General features: G+C 45.8%; 1 protein-coding gene across 1 annotated transcript in view; it reads left to right on the top strand.

The window, feature by feature from the left end:
- The window catches only part of Slc49a4 (solute carrier family 49 member 4), an 87,801-nt gene extending 66,274 nt beyond the window's left edge, over positions 1–21,527 (top strand). The window contains exons 8-9 of the mRNA XM_036203835.1: positions 12,463–12,645; positions 20,466–21,527. Of these exons, the coding sequence (XP_036059728.1) occupies positions 12,463–12,645; positions 20,466–20,581 (299 nt within the window). The 3' untranslated portion in view covers positions 20,582–21,527. The remainder of the gene's footprint in view (positions 1–12,462; positions 12,646–20,465) is intronic.
- Positions 21,528–23,594: the final 2,067 nt, after the last annotated feature.

Below are 23,594 nucleotides of genomic sequence, written 5' to 3'. Positions count from 1 at the left end.
GGCTGTCAGCACTATGCGGTTTTTCCTCTTAGGGAAACTTTAAAATTCCATTATTAATTAACTGAAGTATTTACAGTGGGACAAATAAATAACTTCATGACTAGATAACGTGAACTTCAAAATCTTGAGGCTTTTGCTATAAACAAAACGATGCAAGCACATCATTCACCTGACCTGAGAATGAGATGTCTAGCCCTGTTAGATACAACTCACCCAGTCATTTTTTACTGAACAGATGAATGCTTGGAAAATGGCATTTTGAAAAATGTTAGCACTTTTGCGTTGCGTTTGCTGAAACAATATGATTCGACTGTTTGACAGAGTTGCCTTGGGAGTGATTATTCATCTAATTCCATCTCAGCTTACTAGAATGAGTGTGACGGTGTTACCCAGCAATTCCGGGGTGGGGCTTCAGGGAAGGCGTCCTGCTGGGCAGACACCCCCTAGAGCAGTAGCAGACCACAGGTTAGCTTCAGGTTTCCCTCAAGAACGGAAGCATTCCCAGCTGTTGAAAGGCGTGTGACGTGGAGACCAGGGAGTAAGCTGCTTCATTTCCATGCGTTTTGTCTTTATTAAGATAATTATTGCCATTTAAATAACACACAAAAAGTAGAAGCATACACATGCCTCCTCCAACTATGCCCCATTTAAATAGCCTGCAGAAATTAAAAGCATACTCATGGCCCCTCACAGAGTAATGAATATGATTTTTAAAGAAATGGGTGATTTGAAGCTTTCAGGAACTTAGATAGAAAAGAATGACTTAATCTTTTCAGTTTTGTTGCTTAAAGTGACTCTTACTCATGGTCAAAAATAGGAAGCTAGAATATGAATTAAAAGAATGGACTTGTAAAGCTTCTGGGCGTAACAATGGTAAGAGCTGGGAAGGTGGCTCAGTGTACAAAATGTGCCACAATAGTGTGAGAACCCAGATTTAAAACCCCAGAACCCAGGTAAAGGGGCCTGGGGCAGCTGCTGTGTAGGTCTGTAACCCCATGCTCCACAGCCGGGAGGGGAGACGTAGGCAGGAGGAGCCCTGGAAACTCAGGGCCAGCTCTCCTGGCCTGCACCTGTCTCCAGAAGATGGAACGGGAGGACTAACCCCCAAGTTGTCCTCAGACACCCACATGTGCACTGTGACACAAACACCCATGTGTATGTGCTGTGTGCACACACAAAGGGTGCTTTAAAAATGATTTCTTAAGTAATAAAATGCTCAAAGGATCTACTGAAGAAGATCATGTAATATTTATTTGTGGAAATGTTCAAGAGAAATAAGTCTTGGGCAGAATTGTGTTTCTGGCGGGTGAAGGCAGTCAGTCAGCGCTCATGATTTAATAGTACACTGCCTTCTTCAGAACCGTAAATAATTTGGTGGATCTGGAAAGTGTCTGATAAACCTACATGCTGGTATCATTTCACGACCAGTCTCCAAGCCCACTCTTTCAAGGATTATTTGTTGTGCTTCATTTCTGCAAGATAATGACTTTGCCTTTCAGCCATACAAAACTGTAAACATAGCCAACAGTCAGTTTTTATGGAACTAAAGTATGCCAGCAAAGAGGCTAAACAAGGGTGCCTGCACATTAACAGCGCTGAAGGAAATCATAGTCGCTAATGAGATCGCACCCCGTATTCCCATCCTCATCTGGGCCAGTCTCGTGGACCACATGCTGAATTTTCAGGAGATTATGAGGGCTACAGCAGTTACTTTGTAGGGAGAAAGAGTCGCAGCTCAGAAATGGAGAATCAGAGAGCCAGGCCTGGTGACGCACACCTAGAACCCAGCTACTTGGGAGGCTGGAGCAGGAGGGTCATAAGTTCATTGCTCATCTGGGCTGTAAAGTGTGTCTGTCTGTCTGTTGTCTGGATGTGTTTTTGTTTTTCGTTTTCAGGATTGATTTTTATGTGTATATGGGTATGTGCATGTGAGTGCAAGTGCGCGCGGAGACCAGAGGGTTCTGGAATTATAGATGGTTGTTAGCCATCCTTCATGGGTCTTGGGGACCGAATTCAGGTCCTTACAAGAGCAGTACATGCTGTTAAGCACTGAGCTATCTCTCCACCCCTGTGGAGGTTGTTCTGTATGTTCAGCCTGCTCCAAATCTGTGGGGAGAAAAGTATGTAGATAGATAGCATTGTGAGTATTCCCATAGACTGCTCGCTGTTTCTTTTCCACGTGTCTTTATCCTCCCCCCCCCCCCCCCCCCCGAGCTGAGGACCCCGTGTCTTTATTTCCAAAGGAGGAGTTGTCATTTACAAGTTTACTTTAGACAGGGAAACAGGCACAGTTCTAGTGAAGGTGTAATCTAGTAATTGCCAACTGTCTTTCCCAGCTTTATCCTAAAATAAAAGTTCTGTCAGTGTGCACCATAAAAAAACCTATTTATAAAGTGTATTCATATCCTAAACCTACACTTTAGAGAAATTTCTCTACTCTGTTAAGGTAATTCATAATAAATTTTCTTTGTTTTACATGTTTATGTCTTATTTTCTTTCCTTTGTTTTTTTCAGGCCAAGGTTTCTCTGTGTAGCCCTGGCTATCCTGGAACTCACTTTGTAAACCAGGCTGGCCTCAAAATCACAGAGATCTGCCCGCCTCTGCCTCCTAAGTGCTGGGGTTAAAGGTATACGCCACCACTGCCTGGCTCTCTTCTTTCCTTTTTTTTTTTTTTTTTTTTCAGTTTTATTTATTTATGTATTTTTTTTTTTTAAGGTATGAATGCTCTGTCTGCATGTGTGCCTGCAGGCCAGAAGAGGGCATCAGATCCCATTATAGATGGTTGTGAGCCACCATGTGGTTGCTGGGAATTGAACTCAGGACCTCTGGAAGAGCAGCCAATGCTCCTAATGGCTGGCCACTCTTCAGCCTGCTCTCTTATGTCTTAATAAAACTGTAAACAAATCTTGGTTACTCTTGTCTGTCTAGGAGCACCATAAGAGTTTGTTTTTTACATTCTGGTAAATATCTTCTTGCCACATGAGTTAAAAATTTGTCACTGACCTGCTTAAATGATTACCTGTCTGGTACAGTGTGTCATTGAATAAGTGAACCTTGGGGCTGGAGAGGAGGCGGCTCAGTAGTTAGGAACGTACTGTGCTCTTGCAGGGGATTGGAATTGGGTCCTCAGCATCCCTAGGGCATCTTACACTTTTCTGTAACTCTGCTCCAGGGGAACCCCAAAACTCTGCATGCATGTGCACATAACCACACACACAATTAAGAATAATAAAAATAGCCGGGCGGTGGTAGCACACGCCTGTAATCCCAGCACTCAGGAGGCAGAGCCAGGCAGATCTCTGTGAGTTCGAGGCCAGCCTGGGCTACCAAGTGAGTTTCAGGAAAGGCGCAAAGCTACACAGAAAAACCCTGTCTTGGAAAAAAAAAAAAAAAAAAAAAAAAAAACAAATAAAACAATGAAGTAAATGAACCTCGTGCTGGAGATGTTGCTTAGTTGGCCGAATGCCTGCCTAATATACATGTAGCCCTGGATCCATTCCAGCCCCACATGTTCTGGGTATGATGGTTCATGCTTGGAGGCAGGAAGGTCAGAAGCTCAAGGTCTTCCTCAGCTGCATAGCCAGTTCAAGGCCACCTGAGCACCTTAACACCCTGTCTCGGAAAAAAAAAAAAAAGATAAAATTCAAGTGGAATCTCTTCTGTAGCTTTTCAGATGTACCTTTATCTGATGGCAACTTGTATATGTGTCCCCCAGAGGACTTATAATCACTGTGCAGCAGCAAGCCCTGCAGAGCACGCCACCCCCCCTCCCTCTCCTGTTAGTGGCCCTCAGCCTCTGGAGACACCTACCATGTCTGGCATGTCAACACACCATTGACCGACCTGGTCCTTTGGTCTCAGCTTCCCTAGTGTATCAGGGTCTTCCTTAAAACATTGCTAGGATGGGACCTGTGAGATGGTTCAGTGAGTAAAGGCACTGTGGGGGGGGGGGTGGGGGTGGGGCGGGAAATAACCCACCTAAAGGGGGTAGAGGGAACTGACTCTACAGAGTTCTCCTCCTCCAGACTTAACAATAGTAACTTTTGTAAGTGCGTCAGAACCCGGTGCTGGAGACAGAACTCGAGAGTGGTACACATTCTTCACTCTGAGCCATCTCTCTAGTTCCTAAATTTTTTTAAAATTTTAAAACAAAATATTCCAAGAACTGGTGCACCCGCCTTCCTGCTGTGCTCACAGCTGGAGACCAAGCGGGTATGGCTGCTTATGATCAGGCGTGGAATTACCTTCCACACTGCTAGAGATGCCTGCCAAGCCAGGAGCCAGCAGAAGGGGAGTGGTCTCAACAGTGTGTTTACTGATGTCGCCTCGCAGCCCACACAATAGGCTCCTGACAATGGTTTTGAAGGAAGGCTCGGACTAAGTTTTCCCTCAAAGATACTTAAGCAATCATTTTTGACCCACTCTGCAGATAGATGGTGAAAATTCTTTTCATTTGTAACCCCCGGATGCTCTGCCTTCGCTTCTGTCAATCAGGCACCGTGCAATCACTTCTAGCCTTGGTATTGAATACAGATTGGAGGCCTAGGCCATGTGGATCAGTACTATTGAATAAAAAGCACCGATTGTTGGTGGCTTTCAGTCCGACCTGGTGGCTTGGTGGCTACAGCCTGTGGGCCTGGACAGTATTATTGACATTGTTAGATGGGGATTCAGGGAGGTGGCATGGGAGTATGAGGAGGTCATCTTCTACAGAAGCAGAATTGTCCTCTAATCAGAACAGTGACAGGCAGCTGTCCCTCCAGGAGAGTGGAGACTGCACAGGGGCTCAGGGGTTTACAGAGCACAGAGGGGAACTTTCAGGTGGAAGATTCCATCTGCAGGACAGTACCCTGTAGTCTCAAAGTGAGGCATTTAGGTCATTAGCCCTTTACTGCGAATTTAACTTGTATGTAAACAAATTGAGGAATCTTCTGCTGTTTTCTTTTCAAGACTTTAGTTTAATTTAAGACATGTAATTTACCTGCCCCACAGAGTTGATAAGATGATCGAGTTTGGTAACATGTGAATACCGACACAAAGTGCCACAAAATCTTCTAAGTCCAAAGTTACAAAGTTGCTGCTGACCGTATCTTTGTTTTGTTTTTTCAAGACAGGGTGTGTCTCTGTAGCCCAAGCTATCCTGGAACTCATTCTGTAGCTCAGAGATTCACCTGCCTCTGCCACCCCAGTGCTGGGATTTTTCTTTTTTTTTCTTTCTTTCTTTTTTTTTTTTTTTTTGGAGCTGAGGATCGAACCCAGGGCCTTGCGCTTGCTAGGCAAGCGCTCTACCACTGAGCTAAATCCCCAACCCCGAGTGCTGGGATTTTTCTTTTTCTTTCTTTCTTTCTTTCTTTCTTTCTTTCTTTCTTTCTTTCTTTCTTTCTTTCTTTCTTTCTTTCTCTCTCTCTCTCTCTCTCTCTCTCTCTCCTTCCTTCCTTCCTTCCTTCCTTCCTTCCTTTCTTTCTTTCTTTCTTTCTTTTTTTTTTTTTTTGGAGCTGAGGATCGAACCCAGGGCCTTGCGCTTGCTAGGCAAGCGCTCTACCACTGAGCTAAATCCCCAAGCCCGAGTGCTGGCATTGGAGGCGTGTGCTCCCACACCTGGTGTATAGAACCTATCTGGAGTCTCATTAGATGCTGACTGCAGCAGCTCTTGTTCTTTCCTGATTAGGGAATTTATTTTGTCTTTTATGGAAAGGGTCCCAAATAGAGCAGGCTTGCCTCAAACGCACTGGATAGTCAGGGATGACCTTGAACATCTGATCCTCCAGCCTCTACCTCTAGACTCTGGGGTTACAGTGTGCATGGCTGCACATGATTTATGCAGTGTTGGCATCAAACCCAGGGCTTTGCATATGCCAGGCAGCGCTTTGCCAACTAAGCTACACCCGGTCCTCGGGAATGTGTTTTGTAACTGCTGATCACCAGTGCAATGATTCTGCATCTGTGGGTCTCAACCTGTTGGGCTGAACGGCCCTTTCGTAAGGGTCACCTCAGACCATCGGAAAACACAGATATTTATGTTACGATTCATAACTAGCAAAATTACAGTTATGAAGTAGCAACGAAAATGATTTTATGGTTGGAGGTCACCACAGAAGGAACTGTATTAAAGGGTTGCAGCATTAGGAAGGCTGAGAACCACTGACCTTGGGGTTTGTGTATTTTACTTGATGAAAATGTATTCATAGGTCGTTTTCTCCCTCTAAAGTTTAGTTATTTGGTTTGTCCTAGGAATGACTACTTCCAGGGCTGTGGTTCAATTTATGTGACTAACATTCATCCATTTTTACTGTACTTGGTATTATACAGGATTTTTTTTTTTTTTCAGCTTAAACTGCAGACCCATGAAATCTTATTAGCTTTTTGGAAAAAATCGGCATCAGCGCTTCATTTGTGTTTGTTCTGCTAAATTACCTTGACGTTTTAATTGAAAGGCAGTTTATTCTAATTTTTGTCTTACTATTATAAAAAATCACGGAAATGTTTAATGATGGTGTAGTTTGAACCCTCTGTGATGAGCAGGAAATTATCTTGTCTGCTTGACTTTGAATAGATGACACTCACTCACTGCAGATATCAAGGCTGAGCAGAAATTCAAGTGGAAATCAAATTCAGACTTCTAACGGTCTGCTTCCATGCTGCATGCCCCAGAACGCCAAGGAACGTATGTGTGGAATCAGTGTGCTCAAGCTGTCCTCCCCTGTTCTGATTTAGGAAGATGCTCACTCCGCTCTGCCCTGTGCCGATTGTTTCCTTCCTTAGTTTCTGCAGCCCATCCATCCAGTGGTGTTTATTTTTTTTAAGCCCTCTTAGTCATCATTTTTATGGTAATGAAAGAAACAGATGCTGAGATTGAAGAGATGGCTCAGAGGTAAGAGCCCCGGCCGCTGTCACAGAAGACCCCGGGCACCATTCCCAGCACCCCCAGCATCCTCTTCTGGTTCCCCGGGCTTGCGCGTGCGCACGCGCGCGCGCGCGCGCACACACACACACCACATAAACAAACACACACACACAAGTAAAAACAATTTGAACTGAGACTGAGTCAGCTGTGTTTTTCACTAGTGGTCCTTGAAGTTACACCATCCATTTCTTCTACACATGAGTAGCCCACCTGGCCTGCATAGTACAATGTTTCTAATACGTGAGGTGGGACTTTTATGCTAGGATCCTGGTACGTGGTGACTGGCAGTGCTGGGGGTTTCTGAGTCATGGAGCCAACAGACTCTAGGAAGTGAAGTCCTCTCAGGGGTCAGTGTTTATCTGTGATTTAGTTTCCCTCTTGTTCAATAGACCGGATATACACATAGTAAAACAAACTAGCCAAAAACCAAACAAACAAACAAAAATAACAAACCCTAAAATTTAAATGATAGAAATAGAAAGTAAAGTGACATATTCCCACTCTACTGTGCCTCTGTCTCCCATTCTAGAGATAAGCTCTATCACCAGTTTCTTCTGTGTTGTGGAACATTCTAGACATTTACAATGTGTATGTATCTTTTTTTCAGCTGCTTTTCATGTGTATATCTAGCAATATTCATTCATATATATATATATATATATATATATATATATATATATGTTCCCTTGTTTTTAATGATCATACCTTTGCTTCAAGAACTTGGGAGACTGTTTAGTTTATTTTAGTTGTTATTGTCAGTGGTGGCTTATTGCTGGGTTTTCTGGTCTCATTTTGTTGAGACAGCTGGCCTTAAACTTGCTGTGTGGCCCAGAAGGACCCTGAATTCCTGATCTTCCTGTATCACCAAGTGCTGGGGTTGCAGGCACGGGTCACCATGCCCAGGGTCCTTATATTGGAATGCTGTTAAAAGGTGACATACAGCTTCCTCTTTCTTTTTTTTAAATTTGTTTATGTATTATGTATACAGTGTTCTATCTGCATGTACCCCTGCCCGCCAGAAGAGGGCACCAGATCTCATTACAGATGGTTGTGAGCCACCATGTGGTTGCCAGGAACTGCTGAGAGATGGCTCAGAGGTTAACAGCTTTTTAGTCGATGTGTATTTGTTTGTATAGGTGTGGGTTTGGGCATGTGTGAGTGCATGTGCCTCTGTTGTCCAGTAGGGGGCTCTGATCTCCTGGAGCTGGAATTACAAGTGTGAGTGCTGGTAGCTCTTGGGTCCTTTACAAGGACAGTACAGGCTCTTAGTCTCTGAGCATTTCTCAGGCCCCATTTAGCTTGTCTTTAATCTTTGCATATACCACACACAGCATCTCAGTGACTGTCCTGTGTGTGTCTGTATCCACGCAGATAGAGCATGAAGTCCCAGAAGCAGAACAGCTAAATCAAAGAGTAAGCACATTTATTTAAGTTAGGTATTTCAAACCACCCACCACAAGATGAACCACGGGGCCATCCACAGTGTTTAACCACCATAGGACTTATGCCTTTCCAGTGACAATTCTTTCAAGACTCCTTGTGAGTGTGGACCAAGAAAGCTGCATGGCCTTGAGGTTGTCTGACAAGGTCTGGCTTACCCTAACGCTGCTCTTCAGGTATATCCCAGGCGTGTCTGGGTAGCAAGCTTGTTAAAAATCAATAGACTCTAACCTCTCCTTTCAAGACCCCATACCCAGTCCCTTCCACTATGTACTTCTCATTGTATTTTCGTTTGCCATGTCAGTTCTTTTATATTGATCATGATTGTTTCAGTCATTATATTTTCATTTACCTGATTATAACCTCATGTAGGGACAGAGCTCCTTCAAAAATATAAACATAGATTTTTTTTTTTTTGGTAGGGGGTTGTTTTGTCTTGTTGTAGTTTGGTTTGTTCTGTTTTGAAACAAGATCTCACTGTATCCCAAACTGTCTTGAGACCCTCCTTGGAGTTCAGGATGGCTTTGAACTCAAATCCTCTGTCTCCAACTCCTGAGTGCTTAGTTTATAGACATGAGCCTGGGTTTACAGACATGGGCCTGGGTTACAGCCATGGGCCTGGATTATAAACATGGGCTGGGTTACAGACATGGGCTTGGGTTATAGACATGAGCCTGGGTTATAGACATGGGCCTGAAGACATGGGCCTGGGTTATAGATATGGACCTAGATTACAGACATGGGCCTGGATTATAGTCATGGGCCTGGGTTACAGACATGGGTCTGGGTTACAGACATGGGCCTGGGTTACAGACATGGGCCTGGGTTATAGTCATGGGCCTGGGTTACAGACATGGGCCTGGATTACAGACATGGGCCTGGGTTACAGACATGGGCCTGGGTTACAGACATGGGCCTGGGTTACAGAAATGGGCCTGGGTTACAGTCATGGGCCTGGGTTAGACATGGGCCTGGGTTTCAGAAATGGGCCTGGGTTACAGTCATGGGCCTGGGTTAGACATGGGCCTGGGTTACAGTCATGGGCCTGGGTTAGTCATGGGCCTGGGTTACAGTCATGGGCACAGACATGGGCCTGGGCTACAGTCATGGGCCTGGGTTACAGTTATGGGCCTGGGTTACAGACATGGGCCTGGGTTACAGTCATAGGTCTGGGTTACAGAAATGGGCCTGGGTTACAGTCATGGGCCTGGGTTACAGTCATGGGCCTGGGTTAGACATGGGCCTGGGTTACAGTCATGGGCCTGGGTTACAGACATGGGCACAGACATGGGTCTGGGCTACAGTCATGGGCCTGGGTTAGACATGAGCCTGGGTTACAGTCATGGGCCTGGGTTACAGACATGGGCACAGACATGGGTCTGGGCTACAGTCATGGGCCTGGGTTAGACATGGGTCTGGGCTACAGTCATGGGCCTGGGTTAGACATGGTCCTGGGTTACAGTCATGGGCCTGGGTTACAGACATGGGCCAAAATGTTGAGATGGGAAGATTATTTCTAACCATGTTTCCTAAAACATCTAATTGTACCAGTGTGAGATCCTGGTTTCAGAAGTGGCATTTGCTGGTCCCTGCGAGCTGAATTTTTTGCCATTTATTTCAGTACTTGTTGTTTTCAGCCCTAGCTAATGTGTTCTTGGGTCAGTAGTCTTTTCTTCCCCATCACCGCTGACCAATCATTAAGTGACTGTACATCGATGAAAGCTACCAGTTGTAATCCATCCCCAGTGCGTCACACGAGTCACTTGTGAGGAGAGGATACCGAAGGTGCGTGTAATTGACATCCAGCCAATAGACAGTGAGCATGGGGGGTTAGGTTGTGCTTTATTTCTATGAAGCTCTTGGGTGGGAGTGCAGGGGAGCTAGAGAAGTGGCTCAGTGGTTAAGAGGATCTGAGTTGAGTTCCCAGCACCTCTAACTCCAGCTCCAGAGGAATCCAGTAACACACACAAACACACACACACACACACACACACACACACACGCTGGAAGAAAAAAATAAAACTATTATGAGCAGCAGGATGGCTCAGCTTGCCATGCAAACCTGACAAACCCAAACCCATGTAAAGGTGGGAGGAGAGAACCACCTCCCAAGAAGCGTCCTCTACCCTCCACTTGAGCTCCATGGCACTCACACCCACACAGACATCATACACACATGCACAATGATATGATGTATTCAGTAGGAAAACAGAGTCTCTTGAAAATGATGCCGTGTTTGTAATGGGCAGCTTGACTGCTCATGTGACTGGAACAGGGCCACTGTTACCCAGCAGTCGGGCTAGCTCTACGTCATTCTCTTGCTCTCAGCTTCCTATCTGTCTATGTCACAGAAATAAAGGGAAGCCAGAGAAGTTACCAGCTATTTCCCTTTATGGGAGACACTATTGTATAGTTTGGGGAAGCAGTCAGAGAAGCTCACCCAGGGACACCATTGTCCTCTTACCTCTGTGGTCCTGTGGTAGACAGGTAATGATTGGAGTCAGCTGTGGTCAGTTCTGATGCTTTGAAACACCAAAATCTATGAGTGATGTGTGAGAGATTTGGTTAAGGCCTTCACTCTCTGCAGCTTCTGTGCTTTTTTTTTTTTTTTAATTTTTACTTATTTATTTATTTTGCTTTTTCAAGACAAGGTTTCTCTGTGTGTAGCCCTGGCTGTCCTGTTATCTCTGTAGACCAGACTGGCTTCAAACTCACAGAGATCCACTTGTCTCTGCCTCTGGAGTCCTGGGATTAAAGGTGCTAACCACTACTGCCTGGCTAGCAATTTTTTTCTTAATAGAACAAAAGTATTTTTATTTAACTTTAAACTTAGAATGTATTCTGTGCATTATTGCCAGCACATATCCTTATTAAAATATAGGTACATATTATAGCTCTTCTCCACTGGCCCTGTTTCATCTTTGAACTTGAATTAGTGAAAGTGTATAGGCAGACAGGAGCCGTGGTAACATTAGGATGGAGTGCTCTCCTCTAGGCGTTTGTACAAGCATTAGAATGCACCCTTTTCCAGCAGATTTCACTACAGAATAACGTTAGTAGGCTGACCTGCTAATCTGTGATCCTACCACCCTCCACACCTTTTAATTCTATCTGCCTACCTATCTACCTACCTACCTACCTACCTACCTACCTACCTACCTACATCCATCTATCTATCTATCTGTCTGTCTATCTATCTATCTATCTATCTATCTATCTATCTATCTATCTATCTATCTATCTAAGTAGCCTGGACTGGCTTCGAGCTGGCAATCCTCCTGCCTCAATGCCCCCGGTGTTGCAATGTGAGGCACACATCAGCAGGGCTGGCTCAGTCTGTGTTTGGGGGTGGAAAGAGTCCTTATTTCAAAAGACACTGACACAGAACTCACAGGAGGGTGAGGATTAGCCCTCCTGTGTTCTCTGGAAGGACAGTGAGTGCACATCTGGAAGGACAGTGAGTGCCTCATGTGGATCCTGGAAGCCAATGTGAACCAGTCTCTGCATGAGTAATTTTCAATAACGTTTTATGTGTCTTATATTTATTCTAGCATTTTAAGTTCTCTTTAAAATTGTAAAATGTGACAAGATTTGTTAATTACTTTGCTGGGTTTTATTCCCTCACCTCATTTGCCGGTGACTCGGAGAAAAGTATATATATATTTTTATGAGTCTTTTCATCAGGAGTTTTATTATTTTTTATTACATTTATTTATTGTGTGGTGCATGTACCACACCACACAGGTAGAGAGGTCAGAGGACAGCTTGTGTGAGTCTGTTCTCTCCTCCCACCTTGTGGGTGCTGGGGGTTGAACTCAGGTAATCAGGCTTGGTGGTGGGTACACTGAGCCATCATGCTGGCCCAGAATATTTTTAATTCAACTCTAATACTAAATTGCTTTTGTGCTTTGGAATAATCCAATGGAAAGAGAAAGCAGATAAACTGGTAATCATTCAGCAATGGAACCTGTTCTTACCACAGAAAAGCCGAGTGAGGAGACGACGGCCGTGTGATGCCTGTCAGACTTCCATCAGCCACCGAAGCATCTCCAGAGCCTCCCAGCCCCGACTGTCCCTGCCACCTCCCGTGAACTAAAGATCTGTGTTTTTATTTCAGTGACACTGTACGCCTCCTGCATCCTCCTGGGCGTGTTCTTGAACAGCAGCGTCCCTATATTTTTTGAGCTCTTTGTGGAAACCGTCTACCCTGTTCCAGAAGGAATTACCTGTGGGGTTGTCACTTTCTTAAGTAATATGTTCATGGGAGTGCTTTTATTTTTTCTCACATTTTACCATACAGGTAAGAATTTGATTTTTTTTATTTGCCATCTAACTGTGTTATGAGACAGATTTGTGGAACTGATGAATAGGAGGCCTGTGTGGAGAATTCTCACTAAAGCCTATTACTTTATGAAGTATTCACCTGCCAAGGAAATGATAACCACAGTTGGGTCTGTTTGTTTTTTAAGCATGCCCACAGGCACCCCATCCCCAGAGTGTTTGAATTAACTTGGGCCAGGAGGACTGTCATTTGTTTCCATGGTTTCCCAGCCCAACCCCTTCCAGGTGATTCCAACCCTCCAGTTCACATTGAAAGTCACGGTAATACTACTTTTAAAATACATGCAGACTCTGCTCTCTGAGCACAGAGTGTAAATTAGTGTCAGGGGTGTGTGTATGGTTCAAAGCCGTGGGGACAAATGAGAGGAAGTCAATAAGCCGAGCTGTTCTCGAAAACAGGAGACTCCAGGAGGCCACGTTGTTTGTAGGGAACTTCCTGACAAGGCTGGAATTGAAATAATAACCATGTTAACCTCCACAGCCAGAAAATACAGTTTCAACATTTTCAAAGCAACGAAGCAAACTCACAACAACTGAACTTCTCCTAACGGGAAAATCATTAGGAAAATGATTTTCATGATGTGATTAACCACAGACTAGATGGCCGCTGTCAGTCAGTATCACATACAAAAGTTTGGGCATACCACATCCAGTTTGGGCTCAGTATACTGTCAAGGGGAGGAACTCTGGGTAGATGGCAGCCTTCTGTCTTCCATTTCCAGTCAGAAGAACACCAGAAAGGACATTTGTTTTCCACACAGAGCCTTGCGACTGCTGTGTTCCAGCTTTCCCTCATTTCAGAGTGTCACAGTGGAAAGGAAGGGGCTGTCACCTCTTTGCATGGCAAAGCCTCAGAGCCAGCATGGACCCCTAGCATGACAGAGACAATTTTCCAGCTGATGGGCCCAGGTTTACTAAGTGGTCTGTGCAGCCTAGCAGAACATGGTTTTTCCTGTCAACTAGAAATAGAGTTTTTCCTCGGGTGTTTAAAAACAGCCGTTGATGTGGCATGGTGTTATTCCCCAGGGAACCTGTTTCCTTGGTCTCTAGTATGTAACAGATACATATTGATCAGTGTGAAGCAGAGAAGGAGCTGATAACAGCCAACACTCTAAAAACTGCTTCTTTTCCTCGGTTTCCCACTACTACTGGAGGCTGGATACTTGGTTTAAAAAAGTTTTATTTGACTCATTGTTTTGGAGGGTCCGTGCATGATGCTGCATCACTGATGAGATTTCATAGGGCATGGGGTGAGAGATCACAGGGCAAGATGACAAGACAAGACAAGGACAAAGGACAGGCAGTTACAACTTCCCACTAGAAGTTATCCCACCTCTCAAAGGTGCAACACACACTGGGGCTGTGGTCCCAGTAGATGGCCCTTGAAGGCTCAGTCCATGTTCTCACACCTCCTCACTGTCTACTGCAGTCCATGTTCACACCTCCTCACTGTCTACTGCAGTCCATGTTCTCACCTCAGCACTGTCTCACTGCTGTCCATGTTCTCACCTCAGCACTGCCTCACTGCTGTCGATGTTCACACCTCAGCACTGTCTGCTGGACTCCATGTTCTCACCTCAGCACTGTCTGCTGCAGTCCATGTTCTCACCTCAGCACTGTCTACTGCAGTCCATGTTCTTACACTTCTGCACTGTCTACTGCAGTCCATGTTCTCACCTCTGCACTGTCTACTGCAGTCCATGTTCTCACCTCTGCACTGCCTCACTGCTGTCCATGTTCACACCTCAGCACTGTCTAGTGCAGTCCATGTTCTCCCCTCAGCACTGTCTACTGCAGCCCATGTTCTCACCTCTGCACTGCCTCACTGCAGTCCATGTTCTTACACCTCAGCACTGCCTCACTGCAGTCCATGTTCACACCTCAGCACTGTCTACTGCAGTCCATGTTCTTATACCTCAGCACTGTCTATGTAGTCCATGTTCTTACCTCAGCACTGTCTACTGCAGTCCATGTTCTCACCTCAGCACTGCCTCACTTCAGTCCATATTCACACCTCAGCACTGCCTCACTGCAGTCCATCTTCTCACCTCAGCACTGCCTCACTGTAGTTCATGTTCTTACCTCAGCACTGTCTACTGCAGACCATGTTCTCACACCTCAGCACTGCCTCACTTCAGTCCATATTCACACCTCAGCACTGCCTCACTGCTGTCCATGTTCACACCTCAGCACTGCCTCACTGCTGTCCATGTTCACACCTCAGCACTGTCTAGTGCAGTCCATGTTCTTACACCTCAGCACTGCCTCACTGCAGTCCATGTTCACACCTCAGCACTGTCTACTGCAGTCCATGTTCACACCTCAGCACTGCCTCACTGCTGTCCATGCTCACACCTCAGCACTGCCTCACTGCTGTCCATGCTCACACCTCAGCACTGTCTTACTGCAGAAGAGTGCTGAGTGTTTAGTGTCCGTTACTCTTCTAGGTCAAGCAGCAGATTTTGATATATGTGCAGGAATTGTCACCTGGCACGATTTAGCTGGAACTCTCATTCCACCTGTTTATAGTGACCAGAAAAACATTGAGCACCATTTCTGCTAACCCTGCTCTAGTGATGGCACCTGCTAACCCTGCTCTAGTGATGGCACCTGCTAACCCTGCTCTAGTGATGGCATCTGCTAACCCTGCTCTAGTGATGGCATCTGCTAACCCTGCTCTAGTGATGGCATCTGCTAACCCTGCTCTAGTGATGGCATCTGCTAACCCTGCTCTAGTGATGGCATCTGCTAACCCTGCTCTAGTGATGGTACCTGCTAACCCTGCTCTAGTGATGGCATCTGCTAACCCTGTTCTAGTGATGGTACCTGTGAACCCTGTTCTAGTGATAGCACCTGTGAACCCTGCTCTAGTGATGGCATCTGCAAACCCCTGGCCTACCAGGAATGTAACTGACTGGGTGGAAAACACTGTCCTTTTGTTAGTCATTGGCTGACATGTGTTCTTACACATATCTGAACAGCTGGTGCAGGGTTTCTGCCTAACCTCTTGGCTGCCGTGAGGAAATGAAACCTTTGTAATAATTAATTTTAATCTGCCAAAATCATTTCCAGACAGAAACTTTGAGCAAATGCTGGTGTGTGGGTCGTAGATGTGTGGGTAGGTGCAAGAGAGCACAGTGTGCACACACCCCAGAGGCCTGTGTTGTTCTTTCTTGGTAATTGACTCATTGATGCTACAGTGTGAATGAGCAATTCTGTCCTAGAGGAGTGAGCCCCGTGAATATGTGAAGAGCCCGAGCACAGGTTACTTAGTGTGACCCTCATTGAAATCCTTCACATACAGTTAGCTGACACTACCCTGTAAATGCTGCAGCAGACTGCTGCATGCTTAGGACTTCAGGATAAGCTGAAAATCCACAAATTCTATGAAACGGTTTCCTTTGATCGCCCCCAGTGCTGCAGCCCGTGCCCTAAACATTTTATATAATAGACTTGATGAGCAAGTGTGGAAATGGAAATCCAGAAAGTTTAGATGCAAAATCATCTGGGAAGTAGATGTGAAGGTTCAACTGTCATTGTCCTCTTGTAAGTCCTGAGTTCACTGTTTGTTTGTTTGTTTGTTTGTTTGTTTTAAGAAAGCCTGGGTTTCATTCATTCATTCATTCATTCATTTTGACGTACAATGTCACTGTATTGCCCAGACTTAGTCTCAGACTTCAGGACCCTAGCCGCCCTCCTGCTCTCCCTTCCAAATACCAACACTGACAGATAAGCATCCCCATGCCTGGCTGAAGCCTGGGTTTTGAACATTGTAATGAGCTGTGGGTTTTAGCATTCTTCCCAAGGAAGTACGCTGCTTCCTTGACAAGGTTCTTTCCCACCCACACTGAGCTGTCTGGCAACTGTGTCGAGTAATTTTTCAAGGCTGTGCAACTCCCTCCCACATGAACACTTTGGATCAGAATGCCTTGCCTAAGGATGGGTTCCACCTCTGGTTGCTTCCAGATCAAGGCCACTGGCTTATGTGGAGCTCTGCGCCATAGACTTCTTTCAGTTGTGCTTTGGTGTATGGAACCATGTCAGAAATGTTTTAGCAGTTTTCTGATGTGGGGGTGTCAAGGTCAGTTTCTGAGAAGGAAGTTATTGTTCCCTACTATATGGGGATGTTTGCTCTGAGACTCTCAATGAGTTGTGACAGTGTGGTGATGCCATATTCTAATAACATCACAGAAAAAAATCAATTTAGGATGCTGCTGTCTTCCATGGACTCTGAAGCTCATTATCTTTTAGTCTGAAGTTTGTTTTCTCTGTTAGTTTTTGTTTCTTAGCTCAGCAGTGAGTTTGTCTGAATGCATAACGATTTTGAAGTGGCTGACTGAATTTGAGGGTACAGTATCGGTCACTCAAAAGGTTTCGGGACCTAGCTGAGATGGGTATGTTGGCTTATGCTTACTGGGAGAACAAAGGGAGGTCCAGCAGATATGGACTGGTGAGGAGTGATGGTCTACCTCAGGAAAGTGCTGTAGTGTGGGGTCTGTGGGGTAATCCCTGTGGATTGGAGGGAGCAGGCCATTGATCCAACATCTGGGGTGCCAACTGGCTGCTCACCAGGAGAATGGAGACAGTTTTGTTAAATACCGGATGCCTAGAGATGTTCTGGAGATGGTAGATGTAGGTGATCAAACTGTAGGCTTGATGACACTAAGAGAGGAAGGAAGAGCTTAGCAGCTTTTGGAAGGAGGAGAGAGGAGGAGCAAACAGTGTAGAGGTCCTGTGCAGGGTTGGCCTGCCGCACAGGGCCAGTGCAGAGGTGCCGTGCAGGGTTGGCCTGCCACACAGGGCCTGTGCAGAGGTGCCGTGCAGGGTTGGCCTGCCACACAGGGCCAGTGCAAATGTGCTGTGCAGGGTTGGCCTGCCACACAGGGCCAGTGCAGAGGTGCTGTGCAGGGTTGGCCTGCCGCACAGGGCCTGTGCAGAGGTGCTGTGCAGGGTTGGCCTGCCGCACAGGGCCTGTGCAGAGGTGCTGTGCAGGGTTGGCCTGCCACACAGGGCCAGTGCAAATGTGCTGTGCAGGGTTGGCCTGCCACACAGGGCCAGTGCAGAGGTGCTGTGCAGGGTTGGCCTGCCACACAGGGCCAGTGCAGAGGTGCCGTGCAGGGTTGGCCTGCCACACAGGGCCAGTGCAGAGGTGCTGTGCAGAGACCATGCAGAGCTGAAGATTGGCTTTGAGGATGAGGCTGCAGTGTGGTAGACATTGGCAAGCAGCTCATGCAGGGGTATCTTGTGTAATCCTGCCTTCCGGCATGGATTTCTGTTTGTTCCAGGGGAGGAATGGGAAGAATTGCAGGAAACGCTCAGCCAAACAGATGAAAGAGTTAAGAATGTGAACATCTTGGTGGACTGGGCACCATTCATTTGTATCCTATAATACCAAGTACAGAAGGCCAGTGGTTTGTTGGCTGGGCAACTTAGACAGATTAAATGTTTAAGGGGTCTCTCCACACCCCCAGTTGTGGTTTCCATGAATAGTCTTCAGCAGGGAGATGCAGGTACTCCCCTGCCTCTGACCTCTTGCTTTCTGAAAAGGGAAGTGTTTTTAAAGAACACTTGCTGTTTGTTGAACCAAGTGAATCTCCTTCAAGTGAATTTGACTCTTCGGAGAGACACAAACATCTGAACCTCGACAGAAGGAACACTTTTCACCCGCTAGTGAAATAAGTGTTCAACCCTGGCAGTATTGGACAAATTCCACGCCTCAAAGGGAGCCAAGGCCAAGTGTTGCCTTCACTTCCCATGAATTACAGTCACTAAGATTTAGAAGATGCTCTTGTGAACCACGTGGTCGGGTGTCGGCTTCCTTTTATCTGGTGCTTACAGTGTGGCCTTCGATTCAGAGAGCTCGCTGTTGGCCGGGCTGTGCTCCGACGTTCAGTCCCTCCTCTAACTGCTTCATCTTGCCTAGTAAAATCATCCCCAGAAATCCAGGCTGTGTGTTAAATCTAAAAGCAGACCGTGAGAGTGAAGTCAGGTGGTGGGGGCCCGCTTTCTCTCAGTGTTTAGTTCGTGAAATCCAGGGCGAGCGCAGAAGACAGCTTGGCAGAAAGTGATCTAGGAGTCCACGTCTGTCTACACTGTGGGACAGCGAGTCTGTCTTTACTGCAGTCGTTGAGAGATGCGGAAGCCGCTTTGTGAGCACAATAGAGAAAAGGTCACCGTAGCACCTGCTTTACCTGCCGGTTTCCTGATGCCGTCCAGCGTGGGTTGCTCCCCCGGGCTCTGAGAGTTGTGGGTAAACTCAAGCTGTGGTGTGAGGGTTCCAGGATGACTCTGAGCCCCAGGCTGTAAGGAAGACAAAGAGAGAGTGTAAACCCGTGGAGAGGAGGGAAGGAAAAAATCACACTCATTTTTACCCCCAATTGGAACTGGTGATATTAGACTAGAACAGTTGTCCCCAACCACCACTGACAAGTTCTTTATGCCACAAAGCTGCTCTCTCCCAAGCCTGGGGGTTGGTGGGCAGGTGGGTGGGGGCAGGGGGAGGGACAGCCAGGGCAGTCACAGTTGAGGGACAGCAAATGCCTGGGAATGGCCGTTAGTCCTGGTTCACAAAAGCATTTTTTTAAAGATTTATTTATTTATTATGTATACAGAGGAGGCCGCCAGATCTCATTACAGATGGCTGTGAGCCACCATGTGAGTGCTGGGAATTGAACTCAGGTCCTCTGGAAGAGCAGTCGATGCTCTTAACCTCTGAGCCATCTCTCCAGCCCCCACAAAAGTATTTTTTTAAGCTAATTCTTGATGCCGTTACATCATATAACAGTCAAATCACCTGCTTGGATGACTTTTGCAGGTTTCCCAAAGATTGGCATAATCCATGACTGTTCATGGTAACAGGGAGAAAAACTAGAAGAGATAAGTACAGTGGTCTCTCTCAGAGTAGAGATGATTAATTCTTTAATGTTTTACCTTATTTTTATATATTCTAATTCATTTTGCCATGGTTACTGTTCAATATTTTTGTTGGAAAATACATATTTCCATCAAGAAATACAAAAATGTTATTTCCAAAGTCAGTTGAGGAGGTGAGGAGATAGCTCAGTGGGCTGCTGTGCAAACACGAGGACCTGACTTGATTCTCTGCACCCGTGTGGAAAGCTTGGCATGGTCACGTGCATCTATAACTCCTGCATTGGTGAGGGCAGAGACAGGAGGATTGCTGAGGTTTGCTGACCACCAGTGGAGCTGGTAAAACAAAAACCTCCTGAGTTCCAGGTTCAGTGAGAGACCTTATCTCAAGGGAATAAGGCAGAGTGTGGTAGAGAAGGACACTGACACCCTTCTCTGTCCTCTGGCTGTGTGCACACTTACGTGTGTGTGTGTGTGTGTGTGTGTGAGTGTGTGTGTGTGAGTGTACATATAAATAAAATAAAATGAGGCAATTTTTCTCTTTACCTAAACCCACTAGGTATTTCTAACAGACAGAAAAATGGTGGTGGTAGAGGGCACTTAAAAAACAATTAACAAGCTAACACTTAAAGTGATCAATTTTTTCCCTTTCAACTTATAGATTGATTTTGCAACCAAAGTCAAGGTGTATTAAATTGATGAAAAGTTGTTAACAACATTGATTAAATATTCTACATGGAAGTCCAGTAATATATTACACACACATCACTTAGCCTCCAAGCTGTCAATGTGTAGTGAAGTGGCTTCCAGTGGCTTTGTTTTGCGTCCTTTGTAGAGCAGGCGCAGGTGATGCAAAAATACTTAAAACTGTTTTTGTTTTTTGTTTTTTGTTCTTTTTTTAACTTACAGAGTTGTCTTGGTTCAACTGGTGCCTTCCCGGGTCGTGTCTGCTCAGCCTTCTCCTCATTCTGTGCTTCAGGGAATCCTATGACAGACTCTACCTTGATGTGGTCGTCTCAGTTTAATGCCATAGACTCTCGGGACTCCAAAGGGACTGGATGTCAGTGCCGCACACTGGCTTGGAATTGCACAGCTAATGGGAGACAAGGAGAAGAAACTTCTTTCAGAGGTTTTGTTAGGTTACGGAGTCTCACATTAATTTAATGACTACTAGGTAATAATAATGCAGGACTCGAGTGTCTGGGGATTGGAAAACTCCGTGGACAGCACAGCGTGCTGCCGGCACACCTGTGCTAGACTCTGACCTCACACAGGGTGCACTGCCCACGTGAGTAACCCCTTGTGTGTTCTACCAGTGCTAACCTGCTCATGAGCGGAGTTCTGAGAAGAAGCAAGGGTCTTGGTCCCATGAAGATGGCTCCTCCCAGGCACACGACAGAAGAATAGGAGCACCGCCACTAACTTCTAAAGACGTTTGAATCCTGTATCAGATTTTAATTACAAAATAGCCGAGCTGTACACCAGTGATAGAAGTCATTCACATGTACACTACATGTTTTTCTAATAAAGCCATTTCTTACGTGACTCCCTATTTTTAATCAGGTTGGAAGCCTTTTGCTGTCTCTGGGCACAGGCACTGCTGCATCCCCACAAGCCCTTATTTCTGTCAGTCACAGCAGCAAGGGGACTAAATGCCTGGTGGGGTTGCGTTAACTGTCGTGGCGAGAGTGTAATTCCGTTACGATTTAGCGCTTTGTTATAAAGATTAAGTGAGAGCCGCACGGAGCATGTGTGTCTGCAGCAGCCTGTGAGAACACAAGTGTAAAGTCCAGCGTGCACCGCTGTATACCAGGCTGGACTATTTAAATGACCCCCCTTTGAGAAGAACGGTGTGTAACACTGAAGATTTCGGCTCTGTGCGTGATTATTTCTGAACTGAACCCTTGTGTTTTAATTTAGATTATAATATATTCAATTCTAAATGAAGTCATTGTATTCGATTGGACAGCATTTTGCCAATACCTATTTCTTTCTATAAATAATGGATTTTTTCAAAAACATACTCATTGGACGGCTCTTGGACCTGTCTTTCAGTAGGTCATAAAATTTGCTGTGCTGGGCCTGGGATACTGGGATACTTGACTGCACATGGTTCCATAGCTCCTCTCACACAGAACCAAACTCCCCAGACACTCTTTGCTGTCTGCTCCCCTCTCCCCTTTCCTCACATGGAACAGCAACTCCATTGCCAGCCAGCTCTGCACACGGCTTCTCTGTGCTGGTAGAAGCCAGCTCCTGGTAGCCCAGGTGAAAAGGCTGGCCGCACTGACTTCCGCCCACCCCTATGCACCGCGCATCGCACGCCTGCAGATGCCCTCTCACTGCAGATTCAAGTTGAAGGCTCTGCTCCTACTTACCTTGGTCTTGGAGGAAGGTTCTCTATCGCCTAGTGTCTTCCGGGGCCCTAAATTGTGAAGTGAGAAATGGGAGGCCCTCAGATTTTCACACCTGTCTTCAGCCACCTCCGCATGGCATCGTTTCCAGTTCTAACCAGTCTTGCAGCTTAGCCGCAAGAACAGAAGGAAGAGCCTGATAAAGAGAAGAAAACAATCCGTCCTCAGCCAGGCCCAGCTCTGCTAACTTGTCCCCATCCTTTGTAAAGTGAAATAGAAGACAGTTCTGAGGATGACGGGAAGCTAGTCACAGTGGACATGCAATGTCACCACCACCACCACCACTTCCCATTTAGGGAGGCGAGAGAAGGCAGAGGAAGAGATGTGAAGTATTAGATGGTGGTATATAAAATCTGCTATAATAAGACTTCTGAAGAGGAACACTTTAATTAATGGCTAATTCCACTTTTAACACCAAGTACAGAATAATGCTTTAAAAATATAACCTAAAATAGCTAACCACGTCAATGCATGCCAAGTGGATGCGTTGTACCAGTCAACAGCTCTTCCCTTCAGCACGCCTGAGGTGAGGCCAGTCATCCATCACAACTGTGTGGCCTCCCTCTCCAGCAAACAATTGTTCTCCTCACACAACGCAACTTTTCTGAAGAAAAAAAAAAAGTGAAAACTTCATAGGGCAGCCAGAGGGGTTGTGGGAACAGGAGGACTGTGCATTATGTACCTCAGTGCTGCAAATCCTATTATTTCTAGTAGTCACCACATACTAGCTTTGTCCTTGTCTCCTACTGGAAGAAGTCTTAGCCTCCACCAGTCTGAACTCTCTATGTAGAATTTCTAAAAATGACCCTAGAAGAGTAAATTACCTTAACAGAAGACTAGAGTCATCCAGTGTCTGTGGGGATCTGTCCCAGGCCTCTGCAGGAAATGAGGCAGTTTTTGCATATGGCCCCCACACACCTCTAAGGTGTTTGAAACCATATTCTAGAGTACTTGAAGGACCTAGTACAGTCTGTGTGTGAACAGCGATGCTGTATTGTTAGGAAGTAAGGAAAGAGTCTCTACATGCTCAGGTCGGTTGCAGTTCTTTTTTTCCAATATTTCAGATCGGTGGTGGGTGGAGACCATAGATGCAGAAGTGGGGAGGGGGCACTGTAGTGACAAATGTTGACCTGTATTTTCCGAGACTCAAACTCCTAGTGCTATTTCACAGCACTACAGCTTAATTTAAAATGCTTAGATATTCATGAAGAGTCACATGTCCAGAAGGGAGGGGCTGCAGAGTACATAACTGCCACTCCAGGGAAGTACAGGGTCTCAACTCCATTCATTGGTTCTTCCATAAAGTTGAAAGGAAGTGGTGTCACGGGCTCTCTAGCCTCTCTCCAGTCTTAGCTCACAGGGACTTTATGCGAAGATTCCGATGAATAATTCAGTCCTCATAAGCGAGCCTACAGCATTATTAATTGGTGAGGACATGCTATCGTATAAGCTCCCTGTGGCTTATCAATTAATACTTCACAGTTCATGGGAAGAATTGTTTTTAATATGATCCACAGTAGAGATGTAGGGACAAGATAATTACTCACACGCATTTCCCTGGAAGAAGGAATTCACAAGAGCACACATGTAATTTTGCATATTTAAATGTGCATGGCCTAAGGGC

The sequence above is a fragment of the Onychomys torridus genome, chromosome 12 (assembly GCF_903995425.1).
Source record: "Onychomys torridus chromosome 12, mOncTor1.1, whole genome shotgun sequence".
Taxonomy (NCBI): Eukaryota; Metazoa; Chordata; class Mammalia; order Rodentia; family Cricetidae; genus Onychomys; species Onychomys torridus.
This window is presented reverse-complemented; position numbering and strand designations above follow the sequence as displayed.